At 43.3% G+C, this 27,832-nt stretch overlaps 1 protein-coding gene across 17 annotated transcripts in view; it reads left to right on the forward strand.

Annotated features, from left to right (window-relative positions):
• The window catches only part of DLG2 (discs large MAGUK scaffold protein 2), a 1,617,582-nt gene that overhangs the window by 963,214 nt on the left and 626,536 nt on the right, over positions 1-27,832 (forward strand). For all 17 annotated transcript variants that reach the window (XM_090030660.1, XM_090030651.1, XM_090030653.1 and 14 more), the window contains one exon: positions 13,899-13,952. In XM_090030660.1, the coding sequence (XP_089886786.1) occupies positions 13,899-13,952 (54 nt within the window). The remainder of the gene's footprint in view (positions 1-13,898; positions 13,953-27,832) is intronic.

Raw genomic sequence — 27,832 nt, forward strand, 5'->3', positions numbered from 1 at the left:
CTGCTAGAAATGTTGCTAAATTGAATATTTACAATTTATAGAGATGTATATCTTCCATAATGCTTTGCTTGGTTGAGATCATTTTAGACTTTAATCTTTGCCAAAAAAAGGATGCCAGTATTCCATAAAGTCAACAGAGCCAGTTAACTATCAGGGTAGCCATTTTTACTGATATAAAAATCAAAGCACTTTCTCTTTGCCTTCGTCCAGCCCAACTTGACTTTGAGTTTATTTACAGTTGAAACTTAATTCTTTCAGTTCTTGCTTATTACTGTTTATATATGCAGAATCGATTAAATCTTCACAGGTTTCTCAAAGTTGCCCAATAAGTAACTGAACTAACATTCAGTTTTCAGTTTGGAAAAGCAGGTACAGGTACAAGCAGGATTCAGGCTAGGAAGCAGAGGGTTTGCTGCCTCATCACTGTGATAGTGTGGGGGTGGGACTGGCTCTGCTTCGCTGGAGCAGACAGTGGGGACTATGGCTAGCCTGCCTGCCCTGTGAAGGGGGGTTTGCAGGGGAGTTGCAAAGAATCCTGGGACACTAGGGGACTGTATGTTAACATGAGTTGGGAGGGGTTCTGGGACAGAAGTTTGATAGACTGATTTAACCTAAATCAGTTAAGTTTGATACCACCTTAATATACATCTATCTTAAACTGCTTTCAAATGTTTTGAAACCGGTTTATGGACACTTCTTTATGTGAACTTCTGTTCTGTTACAGGTATAATTTCTGTCCCTAGTGCAAATGTTCACTTAGCAAGAGACAAATGACAAAACACATTCACTCATCTACGTATTTAACCCAGAAGAATGAGTTAAAATTCATTTTAAAACCCTTTTTATGGCCACTGGCTTTTCCCCTGCATTCGTGTTTCTGTTCCAACTAATCTTTATAAAACTGCTTTTAAGAATGTGTCACCTTCTCTCTATATAGGATCAACTTCTGCAACTGTTGGAGACAGGATGCTGGGCTGGATGGACCACTGGTCTGATCCAACATGGCACTACTTATGTTCTTACCTCTTCTCCCCCCGCTTTCATTCCCCAGATCTGCCGTCAGCTATGGCACCATAAAGCCCAATCTGTATAGTCGGCGCTCTGGCCAAGCATAGGTCAACACTAATTGGCACTTGTGCAGTGATTATATTAGTTCTGGTTTGTTGTATATGAAGTGCAATGTGACTGATTAGTTCCTGAAAGCAGATGTTTGGTCCTTTGGGATGCTATTATATTGTAATAACCATTATGTTAGATACCTAATGCTGCTGAACTCATTTCCCTGTTTCACTTGCAGTTTTGCATTTGGTTTTGTTTGTTATTCCATCCTGTTGTGATTTAAGCTGGGTTTTTTTTCTTTGTTTTAAAGCTTTCCTCAGAATTTCTTTTGAAGGCATAAGGGTTATATTTAATCTGCAGGTACTCGAGGTTGTGAAAAATACAACAAAGTTGGCTGTAGAATAATTGCTTTGCAAGCCTGGTATGCTACTACTTTTAAAATTGCCAGCAAAAAGTATTGCCACAGGCAATGCAGCCTTTGATTTCTGAGGAGAAGGCATAAATAGAGTGGTTGTTTGTATTTCAGCTCAAGTTTGTCTTCATTCATTGGAAGGCACTTTAGTGTGCCTCTAGGATAAAACAGAAGGACTTAAAACTGGGTGCATGACTAGTTACCATCCTATACTTTTTTTGTGTTATCTAGATATGCTTTCTATTGAACTGGTTAAGAAAGAATGCAATGAGGAAGAAATAGTTGACATGAATGGAGAAGGTAGGCTGTAGTTCTGCTTAATGAAATAAAATAGAATCAGGTAGAACAGCTAGGTTAAAGGGCATGATGTGTACATTGTATCTGCTGTCACTTTCTTTTTCTTGTCCTGATGGAGGATGTGAAAGCCAAAGTGAAATAACTACATGCAATTGGTTTTTTTTAAGGCTGTTCTTTATTCTTTGTTTAATGCATCTAATAATTTGGCTTTGTTACAGTTTTATTCATATCACTAAAGAAAGGAAGGCTGAAGTAATGGGTCTTCATCTGTGTGCCTTTTTCCACTGGTCTGTGAATAATGCAAATAATACAAATGCATCCCTATTTAATACCATTTTTTAGTGATTCTTGCATATGAAATTAAAATGTTTTAAAAAATAGCTATATGTGGAATCTATTTTGCTGCTCACAGGACAGCTGAAAACAATGAGCGTTAAAATATATTATTGATTTTAAACTAAACTAGCAGTTTTACATATCAAAATAATGGTTATAACTGAGGTTTGGATAGAAAAATAAGGCGCTGCAACCTGAAAATATATATTTTAATGAATTTTTTTCACCTGCTGGATTGGCCCCCAATATAACACTTGCATAGTGTGTTTTATGCCAATGAAACAGGAAGAAGGAGTATAGTACAGAAACCTAAGTAGTCAGATCCTGGATCCCTTGAAATCTGTAAGAGTATTTCTTTGACTGCAGATAGACTAGGGCTTTCATTGCATCTGTCCAGATATCAGCCAATTAGATGTTCCATTAACACAAAATTAAATTAAAGAAACTGAGGCATTTCGTAGTCACCATGCAGTAGAAGGTAATTTTAATCTTAGATTTTGATAAATATTGGATCCTTCGCTCTCCAAACCATGTTTTCCTACTGTTGTTGATCACCTGACATCATATGAGGAGACCTGTGGCACTAAAATTGTTATCTTGCAGTGATGTCACCCAGAAGTAAAAATGTCTCTGTGAATCATATTCAAAAGATTTTAGTTAGGAACATCTCAATTTTCAGCAAACACAGAGCTATATTGTGTATTAAAGCATTGCCCACAGGCATCTTCCCAAAGCCTGTGCTTTGTGTGCGGATGGCACAGTGTAGGTATTACCCAGTCTACTTTCTCTAGAAACAACAGACAAGCAAATCCATGATCCTTTCACCACTGTGCTTGTAGAGGATCATTGGAGTCTTAAGAATCAGCAGGCTAGTCAGGAGGTGAATTTCACTCCAAGATACTGCCCAAACTTGGCTGCCGTTTAAGCCTTATTTTGACATCTTCAATAACAATGTAAAGAATAAAATATTCCAAGACATGTAGCAGTACTAAATAATCCTCAAAATATCAGCTGTTTGTGTTACTTTGTGTTCTAACTGACACTTTCCATTGTTTGGAATAATATACAACTGATTGCAAAGGCTAAAAACATTAAATAATCATCATACCCCTTTATTTGTGTAACATGCAAAATGTATATAGCATTTTGTACTGCTACTTTTACGTTGCTGTAACTCATTATTTGACTTTCAGTATGACCACGTTTAATATGTGTTTGCTCTGCTGTATCTTGTCCGTTTCTTAATCTGAAAAAAAACATGCCAGCACATAGGGAAGCTCCTTTGTGTAGACCTTTTGTTTGGAACACCTCTACTCTGTACTGGAAATATGAAAACTGGTTTCAGTCTCATAGCAGGCAACGGGATTGGACCCCTAGCCAGATTGGCTAACTTAGGCAGTGTTCTCCTTCAAATTAATTGTTTAAGAATGGCTGGAAACCTGGGGCACATATACAAATGCCAGATATCTCTGGCATTTTTGGGTATTATTTATACCTGAAAGCTTGCAAAGAAGACCTTTTCCAACTATTTGAGTTGGTCTAATACAAGATATCAGATTTACCCGAAGAACCTTGTCTGGACATCTCTGATGCATGCTAATTAGCACGTATCAAAGCAGACTCGATTAACCGTGTTAATTAATGCACTCCAGCAGCCTCTGTGTTGCATCTATTTGGTGTCAGCATTTCAAAATGGTGGCGGGGACACTTGAACTAAAACTCATTGAACAAGCTTTAGGTCAAGCCCCCCCCCGTTTTGAAGTGTGGGATGCTGAATACACATAACAGTGTGGGCGCTTTAGTTAAAGTGGCTCTCAGAGCCGCTCTAATTAAAGAGCCCACTCTTCTACCCCCGAACATGTGTATAGATGTTCTTGGCAGCTCCTGATTGGATACTTGGGGTGATGTCACACCAGATGCATAGGAAAAGGGAGCTGGGGGAGACCCCAGAGAGGGCCTGAGCTGGAGGAGCCAACATGAAGGGGGACTTCAGGTAAAGGGGAGAGAGAGAGAGAGAGTCTCTGTGCCTGGGACTCCTCCTCTATCACTTGTGTTACCACCCCCCCCCCCCCCTTTTCATTTCCCTTCCTGGGCTTTGAGTGGAATAATACTGTGGGGTATTGAAACCTAGAGGAAACCACCAGGATTAGAGCCTGCTTAAATTTTGGATCAGGGTGGAGCTAGTCCTTTTGTTGTTGTTGCTGTTTTTATCTCAGCTGAGCCCTGCTGTATGTTCAGGCCCAGGCCAAGATAGGCCTGGCTCCCCTTCTTTTTTGTGAGATTTTTGCTATTTTCTGCCCCAGCAGAGTCGGGGATTAGGACTAGGAATTTGGGGGGGGGCACTTGCTTACTGAAGCCACAAGTCACCCCCCTCAAAGCCAGCATCTAGAAATGGAGATCAGTGCCCTACAGCTTCGCAGGAGCAATGAGGTGCCCCTTCCATCACAGAAGGATCCGTGCTCAGTAGCAGCTCCCCAAGATGTAGCAAATCCCAAGGAGCACCTCTTAGGACCTTCCTGCTAAGTACCAGGTGCCAGGGTGCCTGCCCCAAAGCTATACATTTTGGGTGAGCCCGAAGTCTCAAACTGCCTGGGCATGGGTGAAGCCTCCTGGAAAGGGTACAAGACTATGCCTTGTAGTTGATAGTTTTAAATTGCATTTGCCATTTTCCTTTGCTTTCTTTTCCTTTGCTTTTTGTAATAAGTCTGGCCTGTGTGTTTATACAGCTTGCAAGGAGGGGTGTTTCTTTATGTGGGACACCCCAGCCAAAATCAGTGATCCCAGATTTCTGGGTGGGGGCTTGAGCAACAGTGAACATTTTTTGAGTACCCCAAAATTTGAACCTGGCCCTGTGGTTGACCAGTGCCTGGTAGAATGGTTATATTTGTTATGAATGTCAGAAGCTAGGCATCCTTTCAATGCATGCTCAGTGACATTGCTGTACATTAATTTGAGGTCTTAGCCCTTTTTCATAACAAAGAGTATAGAAATAAATATGTTTTTAAAAGTGCACCTCTTTTAAATTTAGCCGTATGAATGGATTTTGCCAGTTTTGATTACTTGGTTGATAATTTTTAGATAATTTCTTACAGTGGTCTCTTCTTTGTCATACAGTGGTCTCTTTGCCATAATAGTGGCAATTCTTTGCAATACAGTAGTCTCTTCTTTCCCATAATACCAACTCATATTTTTCAAACATATTCAGTAGTTTTAGAATTGTTAGACATAAAACCTTCAACGAAACAGCCATTAGCAAGTGTCTAGATGTGAATGCTATATCAACTCTAGGGAGACCATATTGAACAATCCTGTTCTTTCTGTTCGTGGGCCTTGGGTTTGGAAAGCTCTTGGAAATGGTATTTAAAATGGTTTTTAAAACTCTTGGAATGGCTTAAAGATAAGATTAGATAGCTTTATAAAAGATGCACTTTAATACAGCTTCTGGGGAAAAATGCATGGCAAGTGTATGGAAGACAGACCAGATGATAGTTAAATTAAGCAGGTGCTGTTGTTTATTCATTTTCAAAGACTTGAGGATGTGATTGAAGTTAAGCACATGCTGACGTACCATTTCCTGCTTGGTTCACAGTAGTGACTTCCCCCTGAATTATGGCTCTAACGTGAGCCCCATTGTACTTTAGTTTGTGTCAGGCAGTTGAGATGCGATAACAGGAATACTGTGCGAGTGTTATTATAGTATTTTATCTCCATAGCGTAAGACGGATGGATCTGGCCTGTCTCACACTAGGTGAGTGAGACCCTCAAAGTTAAGCAGCAGCAAGTTTTTGATTGAATGACACCTTCAGCAGAATTACAGTTGTTCTTTCAGTGAATCAGGTGTTGGATATAAATATACAGTGATACTGGCACTTGTAATTCAAGCTGCCATAGAGCAATATTAGCAGAGGAGGAACTTTGATGATTGCGTAGCTGGGTTTTTGTTTTTTGATTTAGATGCTATTCGCCTTAGCATCGTGTGGATCCAGATGGATATGTCACTTTTTCTCCCTAGATCCAAATTTATTGTTGTTAGGTGATGTCACAACTAATAGATCCTTCTCCTTCCTTTTCCTTCCCTCAGTTGCAAAAAGGAAATGATTTCCAATTTTAATTAAAGGGAGGAGGACCCTAAACATGCTTCATGAGGACTTGAGAGATGTTGTCTGATTTTAAATTATAATGCTTTATATGGCGGCTGCCTTATGCATTTGATAAGAAAGGCCTTGAAGCTTTCTTGGGGCACTTTTTCTTGTAGTTTTGACAGCTCATGCATAAGACCACGAAGCTACTGACTTTTCTTTGTTTTATTTCTATGTGTATAGAGGGAAAACTGTTTGCTGAGTAGTTCTTTAGTTGTTCAAAGGGACTCTCTGTGTCTTTTTAGCTTCAGTTTAATGTGAAAGAAATCTTTTTCAAAATTTAGTCTCATATTTTGATAGAAAATGAGCTGCATATGACCAAGGATTATTTCTCTAAATATCTAAGCTGCCTCTCTAGGATGTTGTAGAACTCAGACCAGCCTGCTTTGGAGAACATAAGTCCTTGAATGTGACTTAAAATTGTGGTGAATAGGATCAGGTCTCTGGGAATGGCTTTACCAAGAAACTGAGAAATGAAATATTAAAATTAAAAAGGTAGTATCATTACTCTACAACCAGTTCCTCCACCAGCTTTTGTTTCTAATCCTGCAAAGCTTTGTTAACATGTTGGTGCTTTTAGTAATACAGTTTGTTACTCCTGTGTATTATCAACTGTATATTTCTGTATTGCTAATAATGAGCATTCGGTGGAGCTATAGCTACTAGCAAATGTTAGCAGTACATTTTTGGGGATGTGGCAAAACATTCTTTTCGTTTCTTGTGTAATACTGACTTCCCATAGATGGCTCACTTATAAACACCGTCTTAATCCAATTGAGGATTGCTCACGAGACATCAGTTACTAACCTAGACAGATTCCTTCATCCCGGTGCTATTTTGATAGCCTTGAGAGCTGTGTCCTGTAAAATGGAAATAGAAGAAAAGCCGGCAGCTTGATTCTTGCACATTTTTAAATGTCACCCTCATTGGTACCTCTGCTGCAGAATACCTTTCAATTTCTGGTGCTATTGCCTGGATTGATGTTTCTGTTTATTTTATCACTAGTTTTCTTCATCTAAATAGTTTCTCTGTTGGTGCAAGAAATAACACCTTTGAAAAAGTAAGAATAAGAAAAAAGAAAGAAACGGAAAATTCTTTTTTTTAAATGAATTCCTAGGAGCTGATAAATCCTATTAAAGCAATGAGGCTTTTGAGCAGCTAAATGCACATGTTGTCTGCAGTGGAACCAACCATTAAAAATCTTTATCTAGCTTATTTAAAACCATTTTAGACTTGCTGAATTGGATACTTTTTTGTGGGCAGGGCTCCAGTTACTAGAACATTTTAATGAAGAACAAGATCCCTGGGAGTGACAGATAAGATCCACTGACAAGTCTCATCAGTTTGGAAAGTGATTCAATGTAAGAAATGCTAATGGCATTTAAAATATAATGGATGTGTGCCATGCATCCCTAGTCTTTCTCTCATATCCACACTAGCCAGGGTTATGTCAGCAATGGATAGCCAAGATGCTGAAGGCTGAGGCTTATGACACTGGAAAGAATATAATAGAGAGCTTGTAGAGTTCTCCAGTCTTGCTCGCCATTGTCAGACCAATCCCAAAGCTGCGATGCCTATAAAACTAATAGATGAAAAGCTGTAAGAAGGTCAGCTGCCATGGCACTGAGATCACTGCCCATTCCAATGACTGACAACACTTCCTTGTTCCCTTGTAAATACTTCCTTGCGTATCTCCCTGTATATAAGTGCTTGTGCTGTCTCTTCCACCTGCACTTAGGCGGGCAGGGACTCTGTACTTTACTTGTACAAGACACTGCACCATGGGGTTCATAGACACTGTAACAGAGTGCACAATCAAAGGCACAACTGGGCGGCAGCAGCAGGACAGTGACTGTGGCAGCCAGAGCAGCATCGTGGCAGCTGCTGGTTTTCACACCCAACATCCCAAAGTCGGCAGCCAGAGCTAGTGTCTCCCTTTAGTTATGCTATGGTTAATATTCTGGTAATTATAATAAGCATTTTAGTTAGACATGCATGGCAAACCTCAGATCAGGTCATTAATAGTGTGTCCACATTGCTTCTGTGGGACAAGTGCTGCGAAGATGCCTTACCCACTTGCTCCAACTCAAGGAGCCTCTTATGCCAGAAATGGGCAATGTGGTTGCCATAGGGGGACACTGAACACACCTGAGAGAGGTGTGTCTAAGAGTGCCTCAGCGTGTGTGCTCAGGGCTGCTCAAAGTTGGCTCTATTGCCCCATTTTGGGGACCTGATGTGTGCGAAGCAGCAGTGAGTGGGCAGGCATGCGTGCTTCAGGCATGGCATGGCATGCTGGCAATGTGAACAAGCCCTTCCAGGCATCCTGTGTGGTGACTAGCGCCCCTGAAGTTCTTAATCATGTCTTATCAGTGATCCTCTGTGCACAATTGTCTGTTTGTTTTACGGAAGAGACTCTCAATTTTGTGTCTCTGTTTCTTTAACTGACTCAAGCAGTACACAAAGCTGAGAACCAGAGGTACTCGGGTGGGCATTTCTTTGTGGTTCAAGGGTTGGTTCTTTATTACAGTCAGTGAGGGAAGGAAAGGTTTTACATTTTTGTTCATAATTGAAATGGTGCCGTTGACGATTCCTTAATAAGAGAAGCTGCAAAGGGAGCTCCGAATCACTCCTGAATTGTGACTAGGAATGAGAGTAGGACGAGTGGGTGGAATTGCTCACATGCTTATGTTCAGTGCTGTTGTAGTAGGAAATAATGCTCTATATAAGCAATCCTTGTTCTTCTTTGTACAGTTTCTGTTTGGTACCGTACAACAATGCAAACAGTTTAGTTTTAGATGCTGCGTAATGTCACAGGACCAGACAGAACTGGAAATGATGTGTGATAATGAAATTACATTTCAAATGGACTATATGGTATAATAACTTTACTGATGTAGGGTCACCTGCAAGGGGAAAACTTGTGAGGAGAGCCCAGCTATACTGAACAGTATGAAGCAAGTCCCTCACTTCTGAGATAGAGGCAATGTGGGAAGAGAGCACAGATTAAGGCTGTGCAGATTTCTCTTCTCTCTGTGGTTCAAGTGGTTTTACTATGTGCTGCGTCCAAGCAATGTCTTGGGCTGTCTGTTCATTTTAGCACCAGTCTCACAGGAGAGGGGCAATTTCTGAATGCTTTTATGGAACAAATGTCCCCCGGGTTCAAGTCCTTGAAAAAGAGGAAAAAAAATCTCTTTCCCTTTTTTTTTCCCAGGCCTGCTCAAATTTTGTCCCAACAATCCCAATCTGTTACTGCAGCTGTCAGCATGCCATCATGGCTCCAGCACACTGAGATGGCCCAGCTGGAAGCTAGGCTTCCAGTCAGCCAGGGAGAAAAGGGCCTGTTCAGCAAGCCTGGGACCAACAGCAGGCACTAAATCCAAACTTAAATATATAGATGAAGATTTGGGTTGAGGACAGAATAACATAACATAATGGGAACAAGGAAAAGAGAAAGAGAGTCTCCCTGCTCAGTATTCTGCATGAGAGCATTCTTTTTCAGGATTGATTTTTACAGCTTTCTAACCATGAAATCCATTCAATACAGCTGTGCTGTCACGCTCTAAAATCCAGTATCTGGAGTTCTGGAGCTTCGGATATTCTACCTGTCCTAATGGATGGATGTTTCTATTGCACAAATTCATTGTTATTCTGTGAAATTTATCCCACAAGGCAGGGAGTTGTCAGTGGGACAAGTGAATTTTAAAGCTACAGGATTATATTTATGATAAGAAAATTAAATGCTTAGCACCTCTACCTTTGGTGATCTCAAAACCTTTTCCAAAGGCAAATAAGCACCACCAGAGACACTTGATAGGTGGGAAACTAAGTGACTGACTGGACCTAGGTCCTATAGCATGTCAAGTGGCAGAGCTTGGAGAAGAATATTATATCTTTTCTTGCCCTGTCTATAGTCCTGTCTGCAAGACATTGTATTCCCCTTATTTCACACCCAAATATATATATTGATTTATATATAGATGTATAGAGAAAGTGTGTCTGTATATGCCCCTTATTTCATACTCAAATATATATATATATTGATTTATATATAGATGTAGAGTTTGTGTGTGTGGAAGAATATGACAAACAGAGGCAGTGATGTATAATAGAAGAGGACCTAGGTAGAAGGTTTCTGAATATACGTAGAGAGCCTAATAATACATTTAATTACGTCATTTCCAAACAAAGGTGATTTGGGTCAATGCGGGCATGTCTTCAGGAGACACTGACTGTGCAGTAGCTCGTTACTACTGCGCAGTTGCGTCAGATGGCATGACGCGTGATGCAATGCTCCTGTGCAATAGCAACTCTGGTTGCTGCACAGTAACTTGTGTATGCAAATACTAAATGACTGTGCAGTTAGGATTGCGCAGTAAGCGTCCTGTGTAAATGCAGCTTGTAAATACCATGAAGGATTCTCTACAGACTTGCCATGAGGAACATGTGAATACTTGAATATTGTATCTGAGAAGCTGTGACTCATCGTGTGTGACATATGGTATCAAAGTGGATTTAGCTGTATGAGCCTGGGAAGCAGAATCTTCTGACTTTGTTGCTACTGCTCTTGACCTATCTATTTATGCCCCCCATGCTAGTGTTATGTTTACGTTTCTTTCCAATGGTCGCAAACTTCTTGTCTCAGCTATGCCTGATATAAGCCTCCTACTTTTTATTAAACCATGACCTGCAAGGAAAGTGTAACCACCAAGTCACTTTGTCAGCTGCACATCCCTGAAGTTACACTGCAATGTTAACACAGTCGAGCAGACAATAGTATTCACGTCACAGAGGCGCAGTTAAATAGGTTGCAGCCCAAATGCTTTCAGCTCAGTTACCTGGCTTATGGTAAATCATTTTCTGCAGATGAAGAACAGCCTGAAGAAGGAGAAAAAAAAAAGATAGATATTCTGTTGCTGTCGGCTGCAAGTGGGTGGTTGTAGCTGCATCTTTCTGAAGCTTTTCTTTTTTAGCACTCTCATTTGAAGGTGTACATTCATGTGAAAGTTTGAGCTCTGTTTGAGATGAGGTTCCAGTCTCTCTGTCTTCCTGCCTTTCTTCTCAACAGGCAACATCAGTGAAGGAAGCATAAACTGAGTAGTCAGGCACCACATCATTGGTCAAAACCCACAAAACATTGGCTTAAGGCCCAGATGAATTGATAGATATTAGTCTGGCAATCTGGAGTGAAAAATAAGAAATGGAGCAGTCCCTGACAGGCAAGCAAGGAAACTCTTCTTTCTTAGGCAGTAACAAAGTCTTTTAATTGTGGCGATTGATTGTGGATGTATATAAAATCTAAAGGTTGGCAGAGACACCAATGCGTTTTCTTTTCACCTATAATGAAGGTAACAGAAAGTATATTCAGTATCGAGCTGAACTATTCATGAAGCAAAAGTGAAGATGCAAACAGGCACAGTAGTCTTGTAAATTTTAATATGATGATACATTAGAAATCATTCTTGTGTATGTACAAATGGAAATTAATAATAATAATAATAATAATTATGGAAAACAGCCTGTACATTGTGTTTATTACTGTAACTGCCTCAAGCTATTGAAATAAGCAGGAATAAATGGAGGAGTGGTAGGCACAGAAAGAGAGAGCATACCCCTTTTTCAGATACCTAAGACATGTCCGTAACAGTAAACTGTTTAGTAGCATTAATAGACTGAGTAATGCCATCAACAGAATTGCATGTCCTTCAGCACACCCCAATATAAATGTCTTGCTTTTGATGTTGTATAACTCAGCGGAAAATAGCGTATGTTATTAAATGTCAAATATAGCTATATATTGCTTAAAATTCCTCTGTAGATGGAATTTTCTTACCATAACTCCTGTATCAAAAATTGAAAAGTCAGAAACCATGCAATAGCTTGAAAGTGCTCAAATTGTGGCATCAGTATTAAACTCTTCTGAGGGTTTCTGCTTCTTTGGTTATAAAATATAGAGTGAATAAGGTTACTTGACAGTAAAGCTATGTAGAATGTATTTCTATGAAACTTATAACTGCTTGAAAATAGCTTGGACTTGGGTTTCATCACTGACTCAACTGTGCCAGGGGTATTTGAAAAATTCATGCATCTTGGCAAAGCTGGTCTGAATTTCAAGGTGAACTTGGCCTGAGTGGTGCTGTGTGTAAACCACACAGGATTTGCAGCTTTATACAGTTAAATGTGGGTTTACTCTTTGCAAAATCACTTGGCGATCTTAACTTTACACAGCTAAAAATGCCTGGAGTATATGAACCAACGGGAACTGAAACCAAATGAAGGGATTGCTCAGAACCACCCTGTGGCTAGGTACAGACAGTCAAAAAGCCTAAGGCTGAATCAATTCAGTCTTTGCATAAACCACACAGATTAAATTGAAAGAGAAGTGAACAGACATTTATCTTTGATTCAGGGATTGGCAGCCACAATACTCCAGTGGCTAAGGTCAGAAGCCGAGGGGGCACTAGAGTATAGCTCTCTGGGTGTGTGTTTACTCCCTCCACCCTCACTTCCTCTGCCTACTGTCTCTGAGGTCTCTGGGATTTGCAGTCAAGAATTACAGCAGTAGGACTCTGCAGAGTTGCTCATCACTTCCTCTTCCTGCTTCTAGGTGTCCCTAGGATTTATAGTCCACAGTTGTAGCCAGCAGTAAGTTTGAGCGGGGGAAGGGGTGTTTAACTCCCCTCCCTGGCCCCAGACCCCACCTGAGGTTTGCGGCGGGGGGCAGCCCCCTGCTGCAGACTGGGCTGCATCTGTAGCTGGGCTTGTCCCCCACTACCCTCTTGTCAGCCAGCTCTCACTGGTCCAACTAGGGAGCAGAGGGGCTTGGCCATCCCTGCTCTCTGGAGCAAATAGCACAGCTCAACCCAGCCCAGGGCTGAGGGAACTGTGATTTAACTTAAACCAGGAAGAGATCTGGGACAGAAGCTTTGTAAACCAGTTTGACCTAAATCAGTTAAGTCTGATACTGCATTCAATCATGTTTATCTTAAACCAGTTTAAGCTATTTTGAAACTGGTTTATGTGCTCTCAGCTTCTGTTCTGTTAAAGCTTTAAACCAGTTTCTGATCACTTAAACTGGTTTATGTGTAACTTTTGTCCCCAGCCTTTGAGTCAAAAACTTAACTTTCATATAGCTTAACTGGGAAGCAATGTACTTAGAGGTGTGTGGGGGGGGGGGGAGGGGGCATGTTTTAATTAGAGCAGTTCCTGAAAAGCCACTTCAGTGAAAATGGCTCACCGTCACATGTATTAAGCCCCCACATTTCAAAATGGCTGTGGGGGGTGCTTTAAATAAAGTTCAGTTGATGAGGCTTAGTTAAAGCTCCCCCATTGCAATTTTGAAATGCAAGGGCTTAATACACATGATGCTAAGGCTATGCTGGAGTGTTCTAATTAGGACACATCAGAGCATGTGTATAGGTAGCCAGATGTTTACTCTATGTGTATGGAAGGTCTCATCCAAAACCCATTGAACCTAATGGAAATCCTTTAGTGGTCTGTGAGTTGGAGCCTTAAGACCAAAATTACCATTGAATCCAAAGGTATCTAAGACAAGTACAGGGTGAAATCAATGGAAAATGAGTGGGCTGGCTCTGAATATATTAGTATTTCAGTATTTGAATTTCACACATTTTATTTCCTTTTTTTTTTTCTTTCAGGCTAGTCCTGCCCCTATAATTGTCAACACAGATACCTTGGACACAATCCCTTATGTAAGTGTGAAATTTCATGTTCTCTTTCTGGAAATAACTGTAATTTTTAGCATGATTTTCCTTGATTATTACCTAGTAGAATTCTCTTCATTGCATTATTACCTGTATTATGCACCAAATGCATTTTAGTTCAGTGTATGTTCTTTTTAAAAATACTGAAGTTGCATAAATTATTTGTAGAAATCACAGAAAATGGGTGAGGTGGGGTAGGGGGAGAGATTGGGAGAAAGATAGGTGACAGTGGCAAGCTTAAGGGACCAAATGCAATAACATAAGCGGCTGAATTATGTCTTGTTCCCACATTTGGTAACAAGTCATCCAGCCAGCAGATAATCTTTCCTGCTGCATGAGCTGATTTTTTTTTTCCTGAAGTGAGCTGCTAATATTAATCTCTCATCTGTCATTATGTTGCCTACATCTGTTTTGGTGGCACAAAGCTAATGAATCATTGACTGAAGTCAGTCATATTGTTGGATTCTATCCACTAGAAGACTGTATCAGTGAAGGAGTTCAAGAGTGACTCTTTATTGATCCCTTTAGTCTTAACGGGCATGTCCTCACAAGACACTTTACTGCACAGTAGAGCTAATTACTGCACAGTAAACACCTATGTCTACATGTGCAGACACTTACCATGCAGTAATTGGCTCTAATCATGGCTGTAAATGCAGGTAGCAAATTTACTTGAGATTAATAACTGCATACTAGAACATGTGTAGACACCTGACTGGGAGCAAACCTGCTCCCAGTCAGCCGGGCAGCAGAGATTGGGTGATTGTTCTCTGATCCCAGGAGCTGCCTGCTGCTGGGGCAGTGGAGCCCAGGTGGGAACAATGTCCTCGTGCCCAGGCCGAAGGCAACTCCCCGTCCCTGCTCACAATTGTGGAGGAGGGGCTGGGGAGATTGTTCCTTGCTGCAGCTCTGTGATCATGAAGCTGGATGGGGAACAGGTTGGGAGCCTTTTCCCTGCCCAGCTCTGTGATTTTTGGCAGAGGGTTGGGACCTGTCCCTCTCCTGCAGCTCTTTCCAAGTTCCTTGCCCCAATCAGAGAGCTGGAGGCAGGAGTTTCCTGATGCCGGGGCAGGGGGACATTGTCACTGGAGCCTGGGTGGGGACAGAGCCCACCTGGGAAGCAGGCAGCCCCCTGGGGTCAGGAAGCAATCTCCCAGCCCCTGCCAGAAGACAGCTGTCTCATGGCCTCATGCTGACTCTCTGCCTCTGTTAGTACCCAGGGGGAGCCTAGAGCTCCCTCTTGCTGCTGCAGGGGACCAGTACAAGGCTGGAAAGAGTGGGAGCAGACTGCTGCCAGGAGCAGAAGTTCTGCTTCTGCATTCCTGCATATCTTTACCCCTCTAAAGTAAACATACCCCAGAGCAAATGCATGGGGGGGAGGCAAGGATGGAAGGAGGGCAGCTTGCTAACCCTAACTGTAACCCCTTACCCCCCTCTGCACTGCCGCCACTTCCCAGGAGCAGGGGGCAGGGAAGCTTGCCCCTCCATCCCCCTCTGGCAGCATCCTGTGCCACCACCACCTCTGAGCAGCCCTGACCTTGCCCCCCTGCTCTGTCCCCACCATTGTGGTGGCCCTCTGCTACGCTGCCGCCGCCGTCTCCTCCTGTCTGGAATGCTCTGATTGGTTGTTTCCAAGAGTGTTAGGAACAGAGAGATAGATGGACTAAGCTCTTTGTTATATTAAAATAGTTGAGGTTATTTTCCCCATGGTTATTGCCTTGCACTTGTTGAAGCTGAGTTAATGTGGCTTTTTTTTTTAGCTCACTAATGTATGTTGGTGAGATCTTTCTCCGTCTCCTCTCCATCAATTTGGGATTTGACTACCTGGAATAATTTGGTATTGTCTGCAAACTTGGAGATTTCACTGTGCACCCCCATTTCCAGATCATTAATGAAAATGTTGAACAAAATTGGGCCTGGCACAAATAACTGCAGGACCTTACTTTTGACTTTCTTCCATCCTGAAAAATGACTGCTTAGGTGTCCCCTTTGCTTCCCATCTTTTAATCAGCTCTCATTCCACAAAAAACCTCCCCCCCAATCCTGGACAATTCAGTTTTTCAAAAAGTCCTTGGTGAGTGACCTTATCAAGAGCTTTTTGAAAATCCAACTATATTTTGTCAACTGGATCCCCCTTGTCCATATGTTTGTTAACCCTCTCCTAGAGCTTCAGCAGATTGCGGAGGTAGGATTTCCCTTTACAAAGAACATGCTCAGTCTTCTCCAGCAGATCATTTTTGTCGATGTGACTGCTGATTTTATTTTTTATTATAGATTCTTCCACCTTGCCAGGTAAAGCCAAGTCAATGCACATTGTGCAACCTATGCAAATATAGAAAAGAGAAAATTTTGAAAGTGGCAAAACTGAAGAATAGAATTGGGTTGTCTCTTGCTAGCATCATGTTTCTGATCCATTTCATTTCTCTGTTTTCCATTCCAGTTTGGAGAAATAAGTGATTATGTAAATCTTGAGTTCAAAGATTGTTGCTCTTGGACTTTTCTTGTCAGTCAAAAGTGTGTTAGCAAAAGTGGTTCTAATTCAGAAGTCTTATGAAAGTGGCATTGTAGTTGCACAGTAATTCCGGTATATACGTTGCAGGTGAACACAGGGGCCAGAATTACATTACAGGTGCAGTTTTGAAAAATGTTACGAATCAGTCATGTCTAGATTTTGAATACATCAGCAATGTATCTCTGTTTGAATGCAAACTCTATTAAGAAGGAGCAGGCAGCTATCTCAGCAAAGGCATTTTATTTGGCATGTGCTTATCCAAATACAAACATTACAGAATTTTATACACAGTTTAATTAATCAGAAACTCAATTACAATCTGATTGTCGTACTGGAGAGGTGGTTACTCATCTGAAGTTAGGCAGAAGGGTGGCACGGTACAACCTTAGACTGCCTTATTCTCTCTGAATGGCTACCCATTCTCTCTGCTCATGGATAGTATTATACTCAGTCAAATGAAATGGCCTGCAATCAACTGACACAAGAAACTTGCTCCGTGTAAGTGGGTCAATCACCCAGCTTCCTGCTCAAGGCCAGTCAGCCCTATGTTCTGGGTTTTCCAGCCAATTTATTTTTCATGGGGCAAACTTTTCCCTACAGAAACAAAATAAACAGGTATGCAGAACAACAAATAAACAGACCAAACCTGTTGTCTTTTTCAGTCCCTGATGCCAAGTACAGACAGTCAAAAAGCCCAACGCTGAATTGATTCAGTCTTTGCAGGTTAGTTTAAGCTGCATAGATTGAACTAATAAGCAAGTGAACAGATATTCACTTCTGATTCCAGAAATGCAGCCACATGCTTGTAGTAGCCCAGGTCAGGTGCCAGGGGATGCTAGTCCATGGCTTCTCCAGATGGCTTGGATCTGGAGGGGCTCTGGGACAGAAATTCAGTAAACCAATTTAACCTAAATCAGTTCAGTCTGAAACTACATCTGTCCAGGTATTTATCTTAAACTGGTTTTAGCCATTTTGAAAGCAGTTTATGTGCTCTGAAATTCTGTTGTGTTACGGATTTGAACTGGTTTCCAGTGACTTATACTGGTTTACTGTCCCTAGCCTGAGAGGGCACCCCAAGCTCTGTGGTTCTCCAGCAGCACCACAGCTTGCCCTCTCTCTCTTTGCACCTGCTCTTGGAGCTTTTAACCCTCTTTGTGGCTCCACCCTCATTTACCCATCAGCTGGCCTCCAGCCAGGCAGTCTGTGAGCTACAGCCTACATACAGCTGGGGTTTCAGTCCCTGAAGGCTGTATCTCCTTAAGCTATTTTTTTCTGACCAGATGCAAACAGATGACTGTCATTCCCAAGGGACTCCAGGTTATCAATTTACTCCTTTCAACACACTACATAGCCTTATTCTGGAAGATTGTAGTACTTGGTAGATCTACTTTAATTGCAATTGTGTTTGGGTAATATGTGAACTTTGCTCAAATGCTTGTGAGTAAAAACTGATAATGGCCAAGTATCATTGTTAGAAAGGCAGCTATTAGTGAACTCTCCAATTATAAACAATACACAGAAATATAACCCCCAAACCTTAAATGGACAATCATTTAGAAATGTGTGCATGTCTGTGAATATTAATTACAATGAGGGTTATATAGCGTGCAGGGTCATAACCCACAGGAAGCCACACAGGCCAGATGATGCAGTGCCAGAAGTTTGATCTGGCCCGTGGTTGAGTACCCCTGCTCTAGGTAGTCTGTTCCCCTCCGATAATGAGAAAGCTCTTGTTCATGTCCAAACTAAAATTCTCTTAATTTAAGGCCATTACCTCCTTGTTTTTGCCACAGAGAGTAGTCCATCATCAGCATCTTTATATAAGTATAAGAGTATTGCTTGGGCATACAGGGAAGAAGTCAGGAAGGCCAAACCACAATTGGAGTTGCAGCTAGCAAGGGACGTGCATGGTAATAAGAAAGGTTTCTACAAGTATTTCAGGAACAAGAGGAAAAGTGTGGGTCCCTTACTGAATGCAGGAGGCAACCTAGTGACAGAGGATGAAGAAAAGGCTGAATTACTCAATACCTTTTTTACCTCAGTCTTCACTGGCAAGGTCAACTCCCAGACTATTTCACCTGGACGTACAGTTTGGGGAGGAGGTGAGCAGCCAACTGCTGAAAGAACAAGTTAGGGTCTATTTAGAAAAGTTGGACATCTACAAGGCCATGGGGCCAAACAGGATGCACCCAAGATGCCGAGGGAGTTGCTTGATGTGATTGCAGAGCCACTGGCCATCATCTTTGCAACCACATGACAATCAGGAGAGGTCCCAGATGATCAGAAAAAGACAAATATAGTGCCCATCTTGAAAAAACAGAAAAAGGAGGATCCAGGGAACTACAGACCAGTCAACCTCATCTCAGTCTCTGGAAAAATCATGGAGCAGGTCCTCAAAGAATCCATTTCTAAGCACTTGGAGGAGAAGAAGGTGATTAGGAATGGTTAGCATGGATTCACCAAGGACAAGTCATTCCTGACCAACCTGATTGCCTTTAATGATGAGATGACTGGCTCTATGGTTGTGGGAAGAGAAGTGGACATGATATATCTTGACTTGTGTAAGGCTTGTGTTGCACTGTCCCATAGCATTCTCGTAGGCAAGCTAAGGGAGTACAGGTTGGATGAATGGACTGTAAGGTGGATAGAAAACTGGCTGGATCATTGGGATTAGAGAGTAAAACTCAATGGCTTGGTGTCCAGTTAGTATCAAGTGGAGTGCCCCAGTGTTGGTCCTGGGGCTGGTTTTGTTCAATATCTTTATTAATGACTTGGAAGATTTCATAGAGTGCACACTCAGCAAGTTTGCAGATGACACCAAGCTGGGGACAGCACTAGATATGCTAGAGTGTAGAGCTAGGATTCAGTGACTTAAACAAATTGGAGGATTGGACCAAAAGAAATCTCATGAGGTTCAATAAGGACAAGTGCAAAGTTCTGCACTTAAGACAGAACAATCCCATGCTCTGATACAGGCTGGGGCTGACTGGCTGGGCAGCAGCTCTGGAGAAAATGACCTGGGGATTACAGTGGACAATAAGCCAAAAATGAGCCAGCAGTGTGCCCTTGTTGCCATAAAGGCTATCAGCATACTGGGCTGCATTGGTAGGAGTGTTGCAAGCAGATCAACAGAAGTGATTATTCTCCTCTATTCAGCACTGGTGAAGTCATATCTGCAGTACTGTATCTAGTTTTGGGCCCCCCACTACAGAAAGGATATAGACAAACTAAAGAGATTCCATGGGAGACAAAGAAAATAATTAGGGGGATGGGGCACATGGCTTAGGAGGAGAGGCTGAGAAAACTGGGCTTATTTAGTCTAGAGAAGAGAAGACTGAGAGGGGATTTAATAGCAGCCTTCAACTACCTGAAGTGTTGTTCCAAAGAGGATGGAGCTGGACTGTTCTCAGTGGTGGCAGATGACAGAACAAGGACGAGTGGTCTCAAGTTGCAGCAATGGAAGTTTAGGTTAGATATTATGAAAAACTTTCTCACTAGGAAGGTAGTAAAGCACTGGAACAGGTTGCTCAGTGAGAGTATGGACTCTCCATCCTTGGAGGTTTTTAAGATGTGGCTAGACAATGCCTTTTGCTGGGATAATCTAGTTGGGGATAGTCCTGCTTTGAGCAGACGGTTGGACTAGATGACTTCCTGCTTTTGAACCCTAATTTTCTATGACTCCTTGACTTGCAAGTGACAGTTCTATTAATACAGCCTAGTATTCTTTTCGCATTTTTTTTCCATAGATTCAGAAATGCTAGGGTTGGAAGAGACCTCAACAGATCATTGAGTCCAACCCCCTGCCTAGGCAGGAAAGAGGGCTGGGGTCAGATGACCCCAGCCAGATACCTATCTAGCCTTCTCTTAAAGACCCCCCAAGGTAGGGGAGTGGAGAGCACCACCTCCCTTGGAAGCCCATTCCAAATTTTGGCCACCCTTACCCTGAAGAAGTTTTTCCTGGTATCTAGCCTAAATCTTCTCTCTGACAGTTTGTGACCATTGTTCAGCAAGACCACACTGTTGGCTCATATTCAATCCACTGTAACTCTCCCTCCCCAGGACTTTTCTACAGTACTGCAGTCAGTGTATCCACTGTTTCCTAGTCCTTCATTTCTCAACCTTTTTCATCCCACAGCACACTTACACAGCCTCTCCTGTCCCATGGCACACCAGCCAAACATGGAGGGGGGTGGTGCGTGACTGGTTGCAGAGGCAGGGGGCGTGACCAAACACAGAGCAGTGGTGGCATGGGGTGGCAGTGGTGGTGGCATTGGGTGGAGCCATGCCCTGCCAGGAGCCACACCTCCCCAAGATCCCATGGCACACCTGGTAACCACGTGGTTACCATGTGGGTAACTCTGTCCTGGTCTGTATTTGTGGATTTGATTATTCCATCCTAAATGAAGGCCTTTGCATTTGTCCATAATGAATTGCTTTTGACTAATTTTGGACCATTTCTCCAGTTTATCAGGGTCATTGGCGACTCGTAGGGGGTGCATGCGAGTGCACACACACACCCTGAACGTGCACCCCTTATGAAAAGGCACTGCCAATGCCTGCAGGCAGTCACCGCTCGCCACAACCCCCCCCCCCCTCCATTTCTGCCAGCAGTGCCAGCGGTGTCTTCGGGAGCTCCCTGCTTACTGCCACCATGGTCCCGCCGCAGCCATGCTCCTGCCGCCACCACCAGTGTCACTATGGCCCCCCCAGCCACCAGGGACACTCTTTATTCATGATCAGGGTCATTATAAGTCCTAATCCCATCTTCCAGAGGGTCTTCAAAAGAAGGTGATGAAGCATGGAGCAAAGCACTGGAGAACTGGGTAGGGGGAAGGAGGGCTTAGCATGAGAGTGGGAGGTGCGGTGCTAAGTACGAGAGAGTCTGATGGCACCCAAGCTCCCGTTCCTGCTGTTACTGCTGCCATGATGGCATGGGCTGGTACTGCTGCCACGGAGTGGACTTTCTGGGAGAGGGACATCTGCCATTGTGACACACACTCTAATTCAGTTCCCACTCATCCACTCCTGCTTACGCTACTGGACTGCAACTCCATGCAGCATGGTGTCATCTTCAACTTTGCTAAATGTGTACACAAGCCCATCCTCCAAATCCTTAATAAAGATATTAAACAGTGCAGGACCCAGGACAGAATACTGGGGAACCCCACTCAACCTCCTCCCAATTAGACATTGAATCACTGGTGACTACTCTTTGCGCAGGAGGAGCTGATCTTGTTTGCTTCATCTTACTCTGCTTTTTTAGCTTACTAATGAGTGTGTCATGGGAGAGAATATTAAAAGCCTGGCTGAAGTCAAGGTATATTACTTCCACTGCTCTTCCCCATCAATGGAGCCTCTTGTCATAGCAGAAATTCAGATCTGTCTGGCATGGCTTCTTGGTGAATGGGAATAGCCAGCATGCATTCATCCTATGATCCCAGCTGACTTCCTGCCCTTTGGGCGGGGGGCTGGACTTGATGATCTTCTGAGGTCCCTTCCAGCCCAAATGTCTATGAAATATATGAAATCTATGTACTCCTGTAGGTGCATAGAAATAGATTAATGACGACATGCTCCAAGATCTTTTCAGGTATGAATGCTAGGCTGGCTAATAGCTAGTGGCTCTGAAATTACCTGAAGCAGAGACTGTGACCCATGTCTTCCTGTGTCAGGTGAGCAATTTCACCACTAACTTTAGTGTCATTCTTGTTCTTTTAACCCTGTTCCCTATGCCTCATCTCAATGAACATTTCAAAAAGCGGGGCTGTGAGCTATGTCCTAGAATGCCTTAGAACAAGGATGCTCAAGCCTCAGGCCACAGGCCAGATCCAGATACTGGCACAGTGTCAGCTGGCCCGGGGAGCTCCCCATGGGTCTGTGGGGGGGCCCTGTGGGCCTTGGCCCTCTACAGGAGATCAGGAGTGCAGAGCAGCATGAGGCCAAATCCAGCACACAGAGCCAGGTGGGGTCAACACAAGTCTGTGGAACCTGATCCCAGTTTGCAGGGGTGGCACATGGCTCCAGGACATGGGCGTGGTTTGGGGTAGCACAGGGCCTGATCTGGCCCATGGATCAGTCCCTACCATTGATTTGGCCAAGAGACCAAAACCTTGAGCACCACTGCCCTAGAACATTTACCTGGGACACAGAGGTCCAAATCCGATCAAGCGGTAATGGAAATCGAACCCAAATTTCCTATATTTTAGGAGACTGCTCCAACTACCAAGTTACTGGTTGAAGTGAGGCATCTTATACATAGCATATCTGTACTTCATCTTAAATGATGATTTTTTTTTCTGGGGATGACATGCCAGCAGATCAGATGCTACAGGTGAAAGAGGTGAAGATGTACCTTATTTATTGAACCTAGTGGCATTTACACATGAGCTAGGTGCTTTCTGCTCAGCTCTATAGAGATTTAAGCAATTCTGGGCATGCCCAGAAGCAGACACCAAGGGAAATTTACTCTTGAAAATTCGGTGCCTGTGGAGTTTAGACCCTTTCAAAGCTTGAGAGTCTCTGAGCAGTAGTTGTAAGGTCCTAGAATTTGTATAACCCTGGGCAAAATAACTGCAGCTCTCCTTAGTAAATGTGCTGGATTTATGGGTACAAGGATCCTAGGCTGATGATTTCCAATTTTTCTTCTGCCAAAAGCACCTGCAAGAGAATGGCAGGGAGGACATAGGAATTTTCCTTAATGGACCCTTATCGTCTGACCATCTGATCAGAGTCAGCTCAAGCTTTGTTTTCACAGAATGATTCATTAATGCTATTAAGTAATGGTATTGTTTATATAATTCATTTTCAGTGCTCCAGAAATGCGTGTGGTGCTTTAGCAAAAGATCCTGACAATAGAAGTTAATCTATATTCAGTGTTTTTTATAAGATCTGTAATGGGCAGGTAGAGTTTTTTATTTATTCAAAAACGTTTCCCTTACAATAGCTCTGTTCTTGGTGATGAATTAAGTTCTACAAGTGCTTTAAGAACTACCAATACTGTAGTTATGTGACCTTTAGCAAACATGCTGAGATTGTTGATCCCTAGAACTAAGCAATACAAACAATACAGCATTATCTACATGTTTAGAGCTATACTAAGGATTTTTCTTATGAAGAGCTGGAATGCTAATACTTTTAGGATTGTTAAGTACAATTGTGCTGTTCATTTGCTGATTCCCTGCTACTTCCAAGAACAGTTTCTAAGGGATGACGTTTTGTCGATAAATATTAGTAACACTACTGGATTTTTCGGGTGCTGCTTTTTGGCATTGGAAAGAGAGAAAGTCCTATTTTCCTTCTTTAAGAATGGGGGTATCACTGGTCATGACTGGTGCTATTGACATTTTTTAGTATTTTTTTTTCATGTAGTTACTATTTGGGGCATCTTAGATATTTAAATGCATAATATATGTATTATGGAGAGCTTTTTCTCCCATGAGTTGGGTGGCTTATGCTGAGTGGGAGACAAGGTAAGGAGCTGAAGGCTGTCACAAACACAATGCACGTGCTACTGCATGACCAACTCTTCCTGCCTTAATTTTGGTGGAATTTTAGAAAATGTGGTTCCCCTCATTCCTTCAGATGCTCCACTGTTTCTCTTTACCTCCCCTCCAAATTCACAACTGCAAACCCACCTTATGTAGGAGGGAAGCTTATTATATATATGAATGACCATTTTTAGTATATATTATTATTGTCACCCTGGTGAGAAGCATCATAGACATGATCTTAAGGGCTGGACCTGTAGACCATTAAGATCAATGTGAAAACTCCCATTGACTCTTCTGAGCTTGAATCCGGCTCTGAGGGCACAAGCACATGTTTTATTTATCAGAAGTATTTCCCTAGGTAATTGGAGCAAATGAGATGACCGAAAGCAAGCGACATTTTACTTCTCCTAACGGCAATTAATATTTTGCAGGCAAATCTCCAAGAGACATGATAATTTCCATTTCTTTCCGGAGCACATTTCCCCTTAAACAACTGCATTTCTTTTTATAGTTTCCTTACTGTTGTTGTAAAAAAATGTTGCAAATGATGCTTTGTCTCATGAATTGTTTATAACAATGTATTCTCAGGTGGTGGTGACATACACATGCCTGATGACAAAGAAGCTTTTCTCGTAACAATCGCTGTGGAATATGAAAGGGATTTTGAGCAACTCATAAAATGTGATTAAATACTAGCAATGTTGGGAAGATGGGAGGAGATGTGACAGTGCCATAAGCAGATTTCAGAAGCCTTAAGATATTCATTCTTTTTAATGCTATACATTTTTCAGATGCATACGCTGTGTTCTTTTTTCAGTTAAAATGGTAGTTGATAAGGGTAAGAGTTTTCCTTCTTTATTATTAGAGCTCAAATCTTCCAGGCAGGCTAACCAACTCATTAACTCCCTAATTATCTCACTTATCATCTTTCTGTCTGTAGCTATGTCTTTGTCTCAGATTTCTACTGGATTGTGAGTTCTTTGTATGATGCTTGTGCAGCGCCCAGCACACTGGGTATCTAATTTGTGACTAGGGCTCTTCAGCACTAGTATTACAAAAAAGATGGAGTAATAATAGTCATTTTGATGGCATTTCGATCAGCCCAACAAATCTGTAATTCTGGCAGTGGAATAGAACCACTAGATAACTGGTATTTTCAGAACTAGAGCACCTTTCTTGAAAATATACAGTCTTCGAAAGGCGGTTCTGCTGCAGAGGATTAGTCAACTATGTAAGGGATCATTTCTGTGCTGACATTGGTAAAAATTCAGTTTAAAAAAAAAAATCCATGGAAAGGGTGAGACAGTGCGTCTTCCCTATCTGCAGCTACCTTTCAGCTCCCTGTTGGCAGGGGCTGTGTGCAATATCATCTATTATATTGGATATTGGATTATATTGGATATTGGAAAATTTTACAAATGTATTTTATGTTTTCTTTGGAGCTTTATGCTTTCTTCACGTTTAGTACTATATTGATTAATGCACTTTTATTTGAAGAGTAACAGAGGCTGTGTTTACATGAGACATCTAAATGCTCAATAGCATAGTATACTGTGCAGTAAGTGTGCATGTCTACACGTGCATGTGCTTACTGTGCAGTAAAAACCCTTAGTCCTGCATAAATTTGCTACTTTCAAATGCAGATAATGATGCACAGTAACGAACATGTAGATATGACCCAGGAGCAAGTGTGCTTCTGGACCTGCGCTGCCACTAGGGGGCTGGCCTCAGGCTAGCCGCAGGGCTCTGGGCTAGGAGCCTCTGCTGCCCCAGGGCTGGGCTACCTCTATGGCAGCCTCTGCTTCAGGCTTTAAAATTCTGAAAGCATTTTGAGTCCTGGGGCACACCAGAAGGAAGCCTGACGGCACTCCAGGCTCTGTGTTCTTGGCAGGCTGGAGTTTATCTCTGCTAGCCTGTCTGTACTCCAGTGCTGCTGCCTGACATCAGTGCCACGCGGATGCCAGGACGGCTGCAATCAGGCCAGCAGGGTGCTGCAGGCTTCTGCAGCCTTTGGCCAGGCCTGTCAGCCCACAGACCCAGCTGCAGGCAGCAGCCAGCTAGCAGGGCAAGTGCCACCTGACTGCAGGCCACCTCCAGCAGCCTGACTTGTGCCTGAATGTGCTGTGGGGGTTTGCCTCTGCCACACAGCTGCCAGTCTCATGCTGTGCCCCTGTTCCGGGCACTGCAGGCAGCTGCCCAGGCCCAGCAGCACCATGACAGCTGCACAGGGGCCCAGAGAGCCCCTATTAGGCTGGATGTGGGAGGTTGGATAAGATTGGTTGGCACAGCAATCCTGCATAAAGGTCAAGGCCTTGTGGGCACAGTGGGTTAGCATGACTGATCACAGTTTTTGGTCCAGCAGTGCCTGTAAGTCCATGCCCTTTATGCGACACCTGGATGCCATCCTTGCGCCTCAGGATCCAGGCTGAAGCTGTGCTGTCTACAGCAGCATGGGTGGCCTGCCTGAGCCCCTACCCCAGACTGGCACCTCTGGTGATATGTCACAAGAGAGGGCCCTTCAGACATCGAGCACCCTGTCCCATTGAATTTCCGAGCTGCAGTCTCCACCAACAGCTCAGGGAGCCCTAGCAAGTGCCTGCCTCACCAGCTCTGCAGCCCCATGGCCAACCACAAGGTGCAGCTGTCCATCTCCTTGGGGGAGGGGGAGGAGGAGAGGGGACCTAGCCAGGCACCTGCACAGCATGCCCCACCATCACAGGACAATGCCCAGAGCTTCATGCCATCACCAACAGCCAGGACAGAGTGGAGCTTTTGGCCACACAAGCCCCGGGCACACAGTAAGGTCTGCACTAAAGGGAGGACCCTCCCTGCCCCTGCCCCTGCCCCTGCCCCTGCCCCTGCCCCTGCCCCTGCCTCTGTCCCCGTCCCTGCCCAGTCCACCCACACTTGGGCACCCCTCAGTCCATGCAATCAGGTCTTTGTACGACACCTGTAACGTGCACAGCAGGGGTACGTTTGGGAAACAGCACCAGCCCATGGGAGGCTGGACCTGGGGGTGCCTTCCTCAAGAGGCCCCCTGTGGGGAGGGCAGGGGCATGGGCAGCTCCTTGTCCCAATCATCCAGGAGCCCCACAACCCCTGAGCCCGGGCACTGTGAGCTGGCAGGCAGCACAGGACAGTGGTTTGCCTGCAGGAGGACAGGTGTGGGGGCACGGGGTCTGGAGCTGTGGCAGCAAGTGCTGCCTTGAGCCCAGCTTGCCCCACACTAGAAAGGAAGTGAGGGAGACAGGCTGCCTGCAGCCAGCACTCATGGCCCACCAGCCAAAGGGTAGCAAATGGGGACAGGGTCTTGGCCTGCAGCTACTTGGGCTCAGGCCTTCCCATCCGACTTACCATGGTCCCTGGGCACCCATGCATGCCTGACCCCCTATCTGAGGCTGGGCAGCACGTGGCCCCTGACCCATTGTAGGGCTGTAGGAAGTTTGGGGTTGAAAGCAGCAAATCTGCTCCCTAGTCCCTGCATATGTAGATGCCAGCCCAGGAACACTTATTCCAGTGTAGTTTACACCCGAATAAACTGAGCCTGGATCAAATGCATGTGTAGACTCACTCAGAGTGAGCTAGACTTTGTACTAGGTTCCTTTCTTACAACAATATTGTGAAAATCCTGGTAAAATACTTAAATAGTTTATATTAAAAGTTTTGATAGGCAAGGCCTTTTTGGGTGATATCTTTTCTTGAACAATGGCTCTATTACAAAGTCTCAGATGTCAGTTGTTGTGTGTGTATGTGTGTGTGTGTGTGTGTATATATATAAAATATCTGAGCCCTAAAATTGAAAGAGTCACGTCTTCTCTTTTTTATATTGTTGTATGACAGTAGCGTTCAGATGCTTCAACTAATAG

The sequence above is a fragment of the Crocodylus siamensis genome, chromosome 1 (genome assembly GCF_052110815.1).
Source record: "Crocodylus siamensis isolate JL-2025a chromosome 1, ASM5211081v1, whole genome shotgun sequence".
Taxonomy (NCBI): Eukaryota; Metazoa; Chordata; order Crocodylia; family Crocodylidae; genus Crocodylus; species Crocodylus siamensis.